This window comes from Rhinatrema bivittatum, chromosome 2 (assembly GCF_901001135.1).
Source record: "Rhinatrema bivittatum chromosome 2, aRhiBiv1.1, whole genome shotgun sequence".
NCBI classification, from domain to species: domain Eukaryota; kingdom Metazoa; phylum Chordata; class Amphibia; order Gymnophiona; family Rhinatrematidae; genus Rhinatrema; species Rhinatrema bivittatum.
The window spans coordinates 238,888,607-238,903,041 of NC_042616.1; the positions used below are offsets into that span (position 1 = coordinate 238,888,607).

General features: G+C 42.1%; 2 protein-coding genes across 8 annotated transcripts in view; one reads left to right on the forward strand and one right to left on the reverse strand.

The window, feature by feature from the left end:
- The window catches only part of UBA5 (ubiquitin like modifier activating enzyme 5), a 36,431-nt gene extending 32,486 nt beyond the window's left edge, over positions 1–3,945 (forward strand). For both annotated transcript variants that reach the window (XM_029589312.1, XM_029589311.1), the window contains exon 12: positions 794–3,945. In XM_029589312.1, coding sequence (XP_029445172.1) covers positions 794–877 — 84 coding nt within the window. In that variant the 3' untranslated portion in view covers positions 878–3,945. The remainder of the gene's footprint in view (positions 1–793) is intronic.
- A 1,841-nt stretch (positions 3,946–5,786) lies between these two features.
- Positions 5,787–14,435, reverse strand: part of NPHP3 (nephrocystin 3) — a 232,133-nt gene continuing 223,484 nt past the window's right edge. For 4 of the 6 annotated variants that reach the window (XM_029589315.1, XM_029589314.1, XM_029589316.1 and 1 more), the window contains one exon: positions 5,788–7,595. In XM_029589315.1, coding sequence (XP_029445175.1) covers positions 7,415–7,595 — 181 coding nt within the window. In that variant the 3' untranslated portion in view covers positions 5,788–7,414. Of the gene's footprint in view, positions 7,596–14,435 lie in introns of all 6 variants that reach the window. The other 2 variants (XM_029589318.1, XM_029589313.1) reach the window with 2 other exon arrangements.

Sequence of the window (14,435 nt, forward strand, 5' to 3'; positions counted from 1 at the left end):
TTTTTACTTTTTTTTACTTTTGGGGACCTCCGACTTAATATCGCTATGATATTAAGTCGGAGGGTGCACAGAAAAGCAGTTTTTACTGCTTTTCTGTGCACTTTCCTGGCGCTGGAAGAAATTAGCGCCGACCTTTGGGTCGGCGCTAATTTCTTAGAGTAAAATGTGCGGCTTGGCTGCACATTTTACTTACTGGATCGCGCGCGCATACCTAATAGGGCCATCAACATGCATTTGCATGTTGAGGGCGCTATTAGGTGCCGCGGGTGGGCCGCGTGTTTTCCTCCCCTTACTGAATAAGGGGTAAGGGAAAACACGCGTCCAGAGCAGGCTGACAGTGCGCTCCGACGGAGCACACTTTACTGTATCGACCTGCAAGTTGTTAATACACTTTAAGTAAGCCCAGGTCAGCAGCAATGCAAATCATGGCAGCATTTGACGACTATTATGATGTGATAAATAGCTGGAGTGTGTTAATGCTGGGTTTTATTGAATAACAAGCTTAGGCCCAGCTGTACAAAGCATTTTTCCTGTAGAGACCGAATAGAATAGGCCCCATAGTTTGAAGCCCTTGTGCACAGAGTGTATTTTTATCTGTTTTGAGCTAAAGTTCATATACTAAATGGCTTTTGTCTTCTGTTGGTAAAGCCTCAATCAGCAAGCCATGTATACCTAAAGTTTCTTCTTTTGTATGGTACCTCTCTGGCTACTTTGTCATGCAGACTTATAAAAAAAAACCACACACATAGCTGTAGATTAAAGGCAACAAAACTTAATTCTCATTTTCCTACAGGAAGCTGAATTGCCAGCAGGGGAAACCGTAGAAGAATCGGAGCAAAGCCTGGATGAACTCATGGCCAAGATGAGAAACATGTAGATTTTGCTCTAAGCTGCACTATACTAGGACTTCCTCAGGCTTATTCTGTAACAGATAAGAGGAGGAAGTACTTGGAAACGTTGAAGAGAAGAGAGAAAGCTGCTTGTGAAGAATTTTAGCCACAAAACTTGAACATTCCAATAAAGCAAGAAGAGCAACAGCTTGTGATGGCACCATGAGCGGATCCGTTTAATTTCAATTAGTGTTTACTACTTGTTATTTATTTACTTCACCATAAAGTCAGACAATTGTGGCTTCGTGGTTTTGGAAAAAGCCTTTTTACAAGCCCCTACTGGGCCTTGAGCAAGTGCAGTTAGCACTGAAAAGACTGTGCTATATTCCATAAGATAGGCCAGACCGGTTCCCTTATTTTACTGGTCTGAAGGTATTAAATAGTAAAACTCAGTGTGCTGGCGGCATCAGTACTGCATAAGGTGGAAAAAAGGGCCCAAGCAATGTTGTACTGGCAACAATGGATCAGAAAAATCCACCACATCGTGTGGCAGGCGTAGCTGCTCTGGTCATTATGAAACACTGTAAGCTGGAGCATCAAATTAGAAAATAAACTTGAAAGAAAAGATAAGGTTGATGCTACCATAGTGAAAGAATTTCAAACTTTCACAGGCATAAGCAGAAATGCTAGGGCCTTATCTAGACTTGTTAAGCATCCAACTTGTCTGACTAGTTCCTTTTAAGCATGTATTATTTAATGCTCCTTTAGGTGTCTGCTTCACACTGCATAATTATATATGTTGAATAGTATCCATTTTAAGAACAGTGTTTCACATTTTTCCATCCTCGATGCTGGTACTTTAGAATAATTCCAAATGGGTCAGGCTGACTCTTTTCATGTGATATTTTAAAACCAAGCCACCAACTGGAGGGATTCAGTTGTTTCAGAGAGCTAGGCCTGGAGGTACTGCAGCGATGTCTAGGTCTAGGGAGAGAGGACAACCACCTGCTGGTCAACGAGTACTGCTGAGGGTGCACCACCAACTCCTCAGGCCAGCGTCTGTCCCTTCAGCTGCCTGGGGGGAGGAGAGGCTCTGAAGATGGAATTCTAGAAAAGTAAAAAAAAGACTATCAACTAAATTTGTATGTACTGGGTCTCCTGTATGCACCTTTATATCATGCATATTCATATCCTGAAAGTGAAAATGGCTGTGGGGTCAGAACTGGTTTCAGCATCATTAGTAGCCCATCATCAACCCCTTTTCTTCATTCTTCAGCATATGTGCCCCAAATTTCAGCTTGTTTTACATATGGCTATAATTTAAGTTGTGCAGGTAGCTAACTACTCGAACAGAGATGCAAGATGTGCAACAAAAGTCAGAATAAAAATAATTCTTTCAGACTTGTTTTGGGCATATCTAAATTTTTGCCTCCTCCCATATCAAGAACTGCAGTGGCGTAGCCCTTATTTATAACAAGTAGGTCAGGAATCAAGCTGCTGTAGCAGTATTTGATGCTGCCATTTGTTTTAAAGAGCAGCTGCTGCACTGTGAATCTGTTTGTTTGTATTTTTTCCTTGGGATATAAAGCTGGATGCCTGCATTGGTTGGCACATATCACAGCTGCTGTAGAAGGATGGAATATAAACAAACACAAATAGCGAAGTCTATTTTCTTTAAGGAAAAATCTGTTAAACAGGCATTAAAACCCCTGTCTTCCTGAGCGAAGAGCTTGGAGCTTTAGGGTGACACTGGCTAAACTAGTTCCATCAGAAATGGCACTTGTAAGCAAGTTCTACTTGTGACTGAGAGCTCTGCTTATCCCAGTTCAGACAGGCCTGTCCATCTAATGCTTTCATCTACCTAATTGATTTTTCCTGTTTGTTTTCTGCTTGAGAGGCCAACCGACAGTTCACCCATTAATTTGTAAAAGGAATTGGTGCAGACGCTGTTGAATGCTACCACACAGAACCAGCTCTTGTGGAACATTGCATGAGCTACATCGTCCCAGGAATTATCCTGTCTGAAAATGTATAGCAGACAAAATAAATACATTTCCATTACAAAGGAAGATAAAGGGGGGGGGTGGGGGATTTCTGTTACTAACATATCGTAAGATATTTGCTGTAAAAATTATCTACAAGATCATGAGGGCAAAATTCTGTACCTGGGTGGAAATGCAGTCTCTTTGGACAGCTTATTCATAACTTTACAATAGAAGATTACAACTTGTATTCCTGTTTGTACAGCCACTTTCATGGAAGAATACTTGTTGGATCTAGCCTTCAAAGTTCTCTTCCATGACATTTTAGTTCATATCAAATTAACAGCTTTAAATCAACATCTTCACAAGAGAATATAACTGAAAAATATATCTGTTATGTGCTAGACTTTGCTTGTAGTGTTCTCTAGTGCCATGCTGGGTTTTCATAGAGGGTACAAAGGCATAACCCTGCTTGTAGCACAGTAGCATTCTTATTTCAAGTATGTAGAGAGTTTTTCAGCACTCTCAGTACAAAACAAATCTGCATCCTGCAATGACTGTTTCTTTTGATGCATAATCAAAGTATTTTGGGGAATGGGTTGAGGAAACAAAAGTGAAATGGGTGACTGGATTGTGCTGATTTACTAATGCTGGTGTAAATAAAGGCCTGATGTGAGCGCGAGGGCTTATTTTTATCCTAATTTAGTAGATAGATACAAAGTAATCTGATCAAACTGAAATCAAACCTTGTCCTTGGAAAGGCCCATCTTGGGCCCTGCTTCTTTGGATGAGAATCTCACCTCTCATGAGTGCAGAGGCTGTGTAAAAGCTGGACCCTCCCACAGGACCTGAATGGAAGGACAGATGTGCTAGAATCCTGGGGCTCAGCTAAAGTCTGTTAAATATTATAACACGGGTCAAAAGCAGTGTCCATAGGCAAAATAAATTCTGCCATTGAGTTTTATGCTTCAGTACACCTGATGTTGTCTATGGAGCTTTACTTGTTTCTTGTTTCAAATTTCCATATGGCCAAATTAGGAAAGGCTTCTTGAGAAGCATTTTGGTGCAGAAATCTTGTCATATACAGGAAATGTACAAATGTGGAACTCAATCAAATAAACATTTTCAACCAATTTTGTTGTAATTTGGCCTTTCCCTGTACGTACCCGGATCAGTCCAGACCGTGGATTGAGCCTCCTGTCCAGCAGATGAAGACAGACCAAAACTGAAAGCGTATCCTATATCAGGACAGAGCCTACCCCGCAGCCCTTCAGTATTTGTCTGTCTCTAGCAGAGGGATCAGCTCACCCTGCAGTTCCCTGATCTCGGCTAGTCAGCACTTGTTTTTTCCTATTGCTTTCTTTCTCTCTAAGGATCAAGCAAGTAGTTAAAAAAAAAATTATTTCTAGTATTGTTTAAAAAAAAAAAAAAAAAATTATTTTGTTTGTGACAGACTCTGCCTGTCTCTTCTTTCACAGATGCTCCTGGCTCTTGTGGGCTTAAGGGGGCTTGGCCCCTTGTGTTTGACATAGCCTAAGTCCTATTTTGCTTCCTCGGTGTGAGGGGTGAAACTGGTGGTCCAGTCCCTCACCCCCCCCCCCCCCCTTCTCTGGCTGCCTTGGGGGCTCAGCGCTCCTCTTTTTCTTCCCTGCACTGGGAAGGTTTTCCCTTCCCCTCAGTTTAAAAAAAAAAATTGTAAAAGGGAAAAAAAAAAGACCTAAGTAAATTAAATCCATAAGCCGGCAGCCACACTCTTTAGTGCAGAGGAGCATGCGGGATTCATTCCTCTGCCTCCGCTCCTGCCGGCAGCTAAATTTTTTTCTTCTCAGCTGTTTTTAATTACAGATCGCGGCTCCTCTTCAGTGAGGATGCCGCGTTCACATGCCTGCACTGCTTGTGGTGAGCCCTCGACGTGCCTATTGGGCGAGGGGCTCTGCTCTGTGTGTCTGCCGGGTGAGGAGGGTCCCTCCTTGGCAGCGCTTGTAAATTCAGCCTGATGTCGCGTTCCTCACTGCATGGCTCAGCCATTCCCGGGTCGGCAGACTGCAGGAACGGCAGCCAACTTGGGTGTTTCGACAGCTCCTGATTCGGGGCTGCCAGGTGCTGAGGACCCAAATTTTTCGGAGTTTCCACCCGATTTGAGCCCAGTGCTGCCCCAGGATGAGGTCCCTAACCCCCCCCCCGGCAAGGCTAGGCCCCGTTTTTCCTCTGAGTTTGTGCTTCTCCTGCACAAATCTTACTTGGCCAGCTTGCAGGAGGAGGAGGACCTTTCCCCAGATCCCCTGCTGGCGAAACTCCCACGACCAGCCCCACCGCCAGCTCCTCCGACTCTGGAGCCACAGGGGCCGGTCCGGGTGCGAGTGGTCCCGGGGGTACCTCCCATTCCTGATCCTCCACCTCTTATCATATCCCCCCTCAGCCATCTCTTCTCCAAGCTGAAAAGTCCTAACCTCTTTAGTCTTTCCTCATAGGGGAGCTGTTCCATTCCCCTTATCATTTTGGTAGCCCTTCTCTGTACCTTCTCCATCGCAATTATATTTTTACTGAGATGCAGCGACCAGAATTGTACACAGTATTCAAGGTGCGTTCTCACCATGGAGCGATACAGAGGCATTATGACATTTTCCGTTTTATTCACCATTCCCTTTCTAATAATTCCCAACATTGTTTGCTTTTTTGACTGCCGCAGCACACTGAACCAAAGATTTCAATGTGAGAGCCAGAACCATCGCAGGCCAAAGTTACTCATGCCCTCAGCATGCCCCACTCCAATAACACAGCTGGCCTGGTGGGTGGGGGATAGGAGGAGAGAACGGTTCCCCTTTGATGTGGCCAACTTTGCTTCTCAGGAGCACACTTGTATAAATAAAAGTCTCTACCCTTTCTCTCTCCCCTTCAGCCATTCTTCCCCTACACATACAATATACACTCTCCCCCCTTCCCCAACTTGTTTCCCTTGATTCTATCCTTGCCATTCTCAACCCCACCCTAGATTATTAATTCCCCTTTACTTTCTCTGGAGGCTTGCTTCTGGCACTACTTCTGGAAGAACTGTTCTATTTTCTTTCAGCAGGGTATGGCTATCAGTGAGCAGGAGTTGTGTGGTATCCTACTTTCTACATGGTGCCAGAAGAAAACAAAACTCTTTCAGAAGTGGTATTGGCAGCAAGTGTCCAGAGAAGGTAGGGGCATGGTGTATATTAGGGAAAGAGAATCAGGGAGCTGTACTTAGGGTGGAGGGGATGAACAACACTGCCTTGTGTTATAACCCAATTAAGTCTACAGCTCTGTTCAGAAGAATGGTGAACCATATAGAAGATGACAGACTCAAACCGTTGTTTGGCATGATTGCTACTAGGAAGAAAAACACAGGATGATGCTGTAAGACAGAATAATGTTTGACTAAATTGTTTACACATTCCTAAACACACAAAAGGGAGATTGCAGCTTGGTTCCAATATGACAGGAAAAGTAGATAGGCCTGAGATCCACTAGGAAACATTCCCATCAAATGCAAATCAAGTAAATCTGAATCAAATTTTCTTGTGTTTTCCAAAGATCTCGTGTCTATGTTTCCCACATTCACCATGAAAAAAAATGAATGATTTTCCCTGGGGAGCTTTGCAAAATTCTGCCAATTCTTTACAGGTCACATAAATAAATAAATCAGGAGGCAAACCTTTCTATATAAAGAGATCTGCGTATCCCTTGGATGATCCCTTGTTGAGGGCATTGTGCCTTCTACTGGAAGCTAGCACTTAGCTTTTCTAAACCTGCACATTAACATTTATTTTAACATTTCCATTACCAAGTCTGTAACTGATCTCCATATTTTATTATATCATACAAAACAGTGACCACAAAAATACATGAAATTGTTTCTAGATGTACAACATATATAAATGCTTACTTCATCTACTATGTGCACTATATATATTCAAAACACTTTTGAGGTATGAGTAGTAACTTATGCAGATCCTACAGGGCCATAGTTGGGGATGTTATAAAATAACTGGTTTCACGTTCCATGATTTGCAACTTAGGTTTTGCAAGGCTTCACTGACATCTCCAGAGCAAAAGCTCAATTGTCATCAAAAACGAACACTACTCTGAAGTGACAAAGTCTGCAGAATATCTGGAAGGCTGGATTCAAGCCTGGCTTATGATGCAGGAAAGAGAGTGGTCTTAGCTGAATCTCCCCATGACAGCAGCAGTTTCACCATCAGGGCATCCTTCTGTTAGCCTTCAAGTCTTGGTGATGGCGATACTGTTCACACATTCCCAAACTTGTGCCAATTCAGCTATTTTTCTGCATGCTACCATAGAGCCAATATGGTGATACTGTCCAGTTGATAATTTATGTGAATCTTTAAACTTTTTCAGTGAAAACACATGATATCAGAATTCTAACAAATCTAAAATCAAGGATACAGGATGTGGAGCCTTTTAAAAAGACAGTGGGCACAGCATATAGCCCCACTCAATTGTGTATAGCAGGAATGGAATTGTCCATTGTCTCATTACCTTTTTTTTACAACTTGATTTATTATTTTTCTCAACATTTGAGTCATTTGCTGTTCTCTGTCTTTATGTGCATATGCGTCACCTGTGGCCTGGCTCCTGAGAGGTATTTGGAGAGGATGCGTTCTTTATACTGAATGCATCTACACTCGATGAGTGGCGGGAAGGAGCTTTCCCTCCTAGCAGAGATGATTCCGCTTCTTTAATTTCCATGGCTCGCTTGTAGAGCTCTGCTGCCTTTTCAAAATTACCTTCTTCATAGCTGCAGATGAAAAAAAAAAACCAACCTCACAATGAATAAAGTTATTTCCGGTTCAAGATTATCACACTTTTAATATATTTAAAAAAAACCCAAACAAAATTAATACTTTCAACTTCCTGTTAATAAAGTATTACTTCCAATAATAGAGAGAACAGCAGTTTGAATGGCAAGAATCAAAGGAATGTGCTAAAAAAATGTCTTATTGTAATGTCCCATCTTTTAAATTTGAATTAATTTCTATAAACTAATGTTCTTATGGATTCCTGGGAAGTCATTCTGGAGAATACCTGGGGTTTCATTCACCCCTGTTCCAGGCTCAGAATCATTTCCAGCAAAAATTAATTTGCTGTATCAAGCAATAAAAGTAATATTATAGGAATGCATCTAGAAGCTGCCAAACTTCCTTTATGTGGGTTTTAGACTGGCCTCTGCTCTTCAGTGTGTATATATTATCCATTTCATTACAAAATTCATGAGCTTCATTAGCCCTGTTCAGATACCCAAAATGATGTCAGCAACATCTAGAATAGGGCAGAGGAAGCACACGTTTACAGTGTGCCACTAGCAGAGTTCAAGGGCAAGGATCCCAAAACACTTGCCCACACTTCAGTCAACACTCTGCCTCAGTTAACAGTGCTCTGAAACATGCGCCATAGGAAAGTTCCACATAATGAAAGACTTGTACATCAGTTCATTTATATCAGAAAAACTATTATGAAAATAAAAAGAGAAAAATAGTGTCAGAAATAACAAGTATGGAAATTGCCTCCCCACAGTGGGAAAGTAATTAAACATCTCACACGGATGATGCAATAAAGGCACCCCAAAGGCAAGAGAACTAGCACGCTGCAGTTAAACCATGTTTGTGGGACTGATGTCTGGTTCTACACAACTGACAGAAGTATCTGCTGAAGAAGCCATTTCAGATTCCGAAACTGTCAGGGTCAGGCATTTGTTTCCATCCACCAACCTTGACTGAATTCCAACTGAAAGACTTTCAGACGTTTTTTCATCTTTCTGAGTTTGGTGACACTTTAATTGACTTTTGATTCAGACATACAACTTATTCTTGCTTTCTGGATTCTGGTCCAGATAAGTGAATCAATATTACGTGGATTATTATGACACTTTTTATATACAGATAAAAGGTAAAAGGTAAAGAAAGAAAAAATGGTGGCATGGTAGATGATAGTGCAGTGCTCGATGTAGCGTTGAATTTAACATTCTTAAAGAAAATAGCACTTTGTAGGATTCAATGTCCACCATTTTTTTGGAAGAGTTATTTGAATTTGGTTTATTTTTATAATGGAAGTGACATATAATTCTTATTTTCCTTCACTTTCTTGTTAAGAACGTGCCATACTGGGTCAGACCAAGGGTCCATCAAGCCCAGCATCCTGTTTCCAACAGTGGCAAATCCAGGCTATAAGAACCTGGCAAGTACCCAAAAACTAAGTCTATCCCATGCTACTGTTGCTGGTAATAGCAGTGGCTATTCTCTAAGTCAACTTAATTAATAGCAGGTAATGGACTTCTCCTCCAAGAACTTATCCAATCCTTTTTTAAACACAGCTACACTAACCACATCAGAAAAGGGTATTCCCCACATTTATTCTTGTTGGAGAGAGAGGTAATTTGCCTTAGCAATCCCCGAGTGGGAATTGAACCCTGGCTTCCCTGGTTCAGGGCCCATTGCTCTGACTATTAGGCTATGACTCCACTCCTAAGCTTGACTAGTACTTACTTTTCACCCCCTCCCTTTTTCCCTAAACTGGATTCAAACTCACGGCCCCTGGCACTCAGAGGACTGAGATCTTACTGCCCTCGGCTACCAGCAGTTCTGATACTTGAGTGGTACAGTGAAGGAAGCCTAGCTTTTTCATGGTACTCTGTACTGTATTTTTCAGATTACTGTATATTCAGCCATCAGGACAATTCATATAATACCTTAATGTTGTGCTTTAACAGAGAAGCAGGAAAGGAGCTAATGTAATACTGTCCTGCCAGGAAGAAAGCAGAAAATATCCAGATATACTTAAGGACATCATTATAGAAGGCAGATAATTGTCAGTAATGTATTCCCAGAGAAATGTAAAAAGTCAGACACTTTTTCTTAGCATACAATATGATAATATAGGCATTCTCTAAAGTCAAGCAGTTTACTGAATCACACACATAGATCAAGTGACCTAGCTTGGCACCAAACAGATTTTCCATAACATTCAGGAAAGAGAAAAAAAAGGCTTTCACTCCTGAGCTGCCATGACTGCTCCTCAATTTTTCATCCATCGAGACCATCTAATACATTTCTTTTTTCCTATTGATCTGCAGAGTTTAAGAAGTTAATCTTTTTTCTTCAGGGACTTTATCCTAAAATCCCCTAGATTGCTCCAGTTAGGTTTTTTTTTTTGGCACTTTTCAAGTTTTATTTTGTCCTTTTTGGCACTTTTCAAGTTTTATTTTGTCAATCTGTTGAACTAGCTTGCATTTTTTTTTCCACATGGCCATGCCAGCAGACCATCTGACCATATTTTTTCAAATGCAAACTGTAAGTTCATGTTTCCTTATTTGAAAATTGTTTGGTCAAGAGCAAATGAATCCATGCAGAGCATCAGCCGGGTGCAGCAATCATTAGGGTTCTTCATCAATTATTACAAATCCAAGCTAAGCCAAGACCTCAACTGGAGACATTTTGCCTAACCCAATCCAAGGATCATCTCCCTGCCAACAGGACCAACAATATCCCACATCCTCATCTGTAGCTCCTGAATGATCTCATGTACTAGGAATGCTGTGATCTCCTTAGGAGGCTCCATGAATTCGAGGATGTTTAGTATCTTGTTTCTGGTCTCATCATCCTTTTGTAAAGTGAACAGAGTGGCTTTCACCATTCTCTGTATGAAACCGGCAAAGGAGAGGTCCTTTAGTAGAGACTTCCATCTTTCTAGAAGACAAGGAGATCTATTGTGTCCTCTTTTTCAGAGACATTTTTGCATGCCCAGGAGTACACCGAGACTGAATATGACCGGTATGCCGCAGGTGAAGACCCAGATACTGTCTATCTTACAGGCAAGGCTTCATTGAAGGGAGCACTTATCTGTTGGGACCTGGAACCAATGTCAGTACCAAGATGCTGGGCAGCTGTAGAGATTCCAGCAGTGTTGATACCTCTGATGCCAATTCTGATGGGCTGGCCTTATGATGCCTGAAGTATTTCTCCATAAGCTCCAACTGGGACCAGCACCCCCCCTGGGGTCATAGTTGCACAATGACACCACCCCAAGATATCATGCATTGACAAATCTACCATGGGGATCCATGTTAGACATGATCCTGCCACACTGGTGACAACATTTGAAGCTGCTGGCAGGCTTATCTGTGGCAGGATGAAAAATCAAAGCAGATAAATCAAAGGACTCTATTACGGCTATCAGTCGATGCCTTTCAGTGCAACAGAACTATTGCTCCCAGGGGCACAACAATGAGTGAAAACTTACAAAAATGAATACATGCAAAAATGACTGAAATACCTATCTAAAGACAATAAAAGGGGAGAAAATGACCGCAGGACCCCGTAATGAACGATTCCTGCCAGTTCTGGACTAAAGAATCCAAAATGAAGCAGGAGAGTGAAGATCCTAAACTGGTGGGCTTTGCAGACAAGATGAGACTAAAGGGATCACCACATGGATGTGTGTTATCATGCCATGCTGCACATGCCCAGTAGGGCACAGTCAAAAGTTTAGAAACTTTGACATAAAAGTTCCAGGCTGGGCTCCATCTGATGATGTCACTCATTTGTGAGAACTGCCATCCTGCTTGTCCTCAGAGAGTAAGGGAACATTGCTCTACCCATTCAGTCTTTAGCCCTTACAACCTGGATGTTAAGGGGGATATAATACTGCTGGGATTATCCCTCGGGATTAGCATTCCCAAACCCAGAACATTTACAAGTCACACTTCATTGGGACCCAATTAGAATTATATGCCAAGCTTTATTTAGCCAATCATGTATTTCTCCTTAGCATAAGCATGTGAACCCAGCTCTGTGTTTATATGATACAAGAAAAGAAAAACCTAAACAAATTAAAATTCCAGCATTATTGTATCTCACCCAAGTGTCTGTTTAAACCAGGAATTCTTCAGTCTTGAAAGTCTTCGATAGTTGTTAGCAAGTCTTTCAGCATGGATTCCAGTGTTTGGCAGGGTCTGGCCCTCTTTTTCTCTCTCCTGGGCACTTCCGAACTCTGCTCAGGAAGTATTGCAATCTTCTTCTTGGTTGCAATTCAGATACTGGTGCAAATCAAGCAATAGCTGCAAAGACTGTCTTCACTGTTCAATTGATGCTCGTGATATTTCTTTGTCCACATTAGAGCAAATTTGATATTACCAGATGGCAGTTATGTTATTGGCTGTTAGTCCAGACAGGAGCCATGGTTACTTTACTCGATGTCAGTTTTCCAGGAGGCACTTCCTAGCAACCCCCCCCCCATCACAAGGTTATTATTATAGTTCATCAGTTCATCATCTGCTTCTGAGATATCACCTATGCACAAGTGGCTCGTGCTCATTGCCTGAAAGTTCTTGCTGACTGGCTGGAATATTGGTGTAACTTGGACCTGGTCAAGCAGTGACTTTCCAACTTTTGACATTTCCATGGTTCAAAGTATCTGTCTGAACTCCCTATCACTCTGTTCTCCTTTTACTCCCACCCACTCACTCTCTCAATCTTGGGTGCAAGCATGTATTTACTATCTGCAACTTAGCCGAGACAGGAAATGTTCGTGGTCACAACAAAAAGCAGAAAAAGATCTCCCTTAAGATTACTTTTAAACTCTACCTGTATCTATAGCATTATATAAAAGGATTAGGAAAAATGACCAATATAGCTAACAATATGATCCCTCTGTTTCTCAGAAAAAGTGTCTAAAATCCTTCTGGGCTGGAGTCCAGCAGAAGGTCTTATGGCTTTCAATGGAGGAGGTTTGCCACCTGATAATGAGTGCAAGGCATTAGATCTCTTCTCTTGCTCCACTCCCCCCTCCCCCCCAAAAATCCCATACTGAATACATTCTACATCTTTCAGAGTTTTTCATAAATGTCAATTCTGTCAAGTTAACCTTAGGGCAATTGGCACTAATCAGTATCTTACAGAGGAAAATCCTATTTCTGTACAGCCTCTAGTAGTCAGATTCATGTAGAGCTTACTCCAATTAAAACCTCCCAGCAAGTTTTAAATAATATTATGGAAAAACAATGTGGCTCTCGCTCAGCTGATAAAAGCCCCTTTTGAGCTTTTAGATTCTTGCGAGCTCAAGTGCCTGACCTGCAAAATCACATTTTCAGTACTGGTCACTTTAGGCAGCAGAGTTAGTGGGCTCCAAGTCCTAGAGACTTATCTACCTTACACACCAAATTTTATTACAGGGTAGTGCTCTGCACAGATTCCAAGTTCCTGGCTAAGGAAGTATCAGATATCCACCTTAATCAGTCAATTGTCTTTCCTACATTTTTCCATAGACTAAATCTCAGTAAAGGTGATAAGTAATGGATTTTTCTCTCTCTTTGCGTGGTAGTAGTTCTGGTCTGATCTGCTAATTCAGGATCAGAAATGGGTGTATATGCCGCAGAGATCTTCATGCCTCCAGGAGAAACACCTACTGTGAAGCAGAAATGAGTCGGAGCTCTTCCTTGGAGCATGCAAGAATTCTTTACTTGGGAAACTGGGATAGGAAACAAAAAACATTATATACAGTTACAGCGTTTTATACAGGTGATTATGCTGGTATATAGCCAGCACAACAGGCAGGGAGAAAGATGGAGCCTGGAATCACTAGTACATGTTACATTCTTTCTAGAAACCCTTGCAAATCCACCCCTCCCACATAGTGTCAGGTGACATGGCTAGAGGAAATGTTAATCCCTTGCTGTCTTTTTTGGAAGATGACCTTCTGCTATCGGTCCTCCAACACCCCTTCTCGATGACTGATCAACCCTTGAGACTTGCCCTTGTGGCAGTCTGTTGCCCTTGTGGCAGTTGATCCCACAACTGTCCATGCTGTGTCCTCATGGGGAGAGTCTTTTATTTCTTGAGCTGCTCTCCTTAGACATCTTCTCAGGTTGAGGACTCTGGTATTTCTTGGACCTGCATTCTTTACGAGAGTCTAAGAGCTGATATACCCTTGGTTGTCCGGATAAACCTTTGAAGTGAGGGTTCCTCTTTAAGCTCATCCCTTCAGGATTGTCTGAAATTTCCTCCTTCTTTGTCTCGGCTAGTTTCAGCTGGGCTCTCATCTGTAGTGACTTCCAGTTATTTTGCAGCTCCGCCTCAGTTTGTACTGGCAGCAATACCTGATTATTCCGTGATTTCACCTCAATCTGTGTTGGTGGTTATAATCACAGGAACCATTTGTTCAGATTTGTTGGAGTGGTGCTGTTCAGTTAGGATGACTCGTCTCAGTGCACACACCAGGTTACTGTCACCTGGTCTGTCCTGAGGAGTAGGCTTCTATAACACCAGTCTCATTGACTGTATCTAAGAGCATACCCTCTGTGGTTCTGTTTGCCATCTTGAGCACTTTCCATTTGGGGCATGTATATAGGCCTTCCAGCTGAATCTCTTCAGATGACTCGTGAGTTTTTTATCCTTGTTGGCAGCAGGTTCTGTAGATAATTCACAGTCATCAGCGCCTCTCCCCAAAATTTGTCAGGAAGGTTGGCATCTAACAGCATGATCCTTCCCATGTCCATCAGTGTGCAGCTCTTTCCCTTGGCTATGCCATTCTATTGGGGCATACAGGGTGCTGTGGTCTGATGTTTGAGCCCTTGTCAATTGAATTA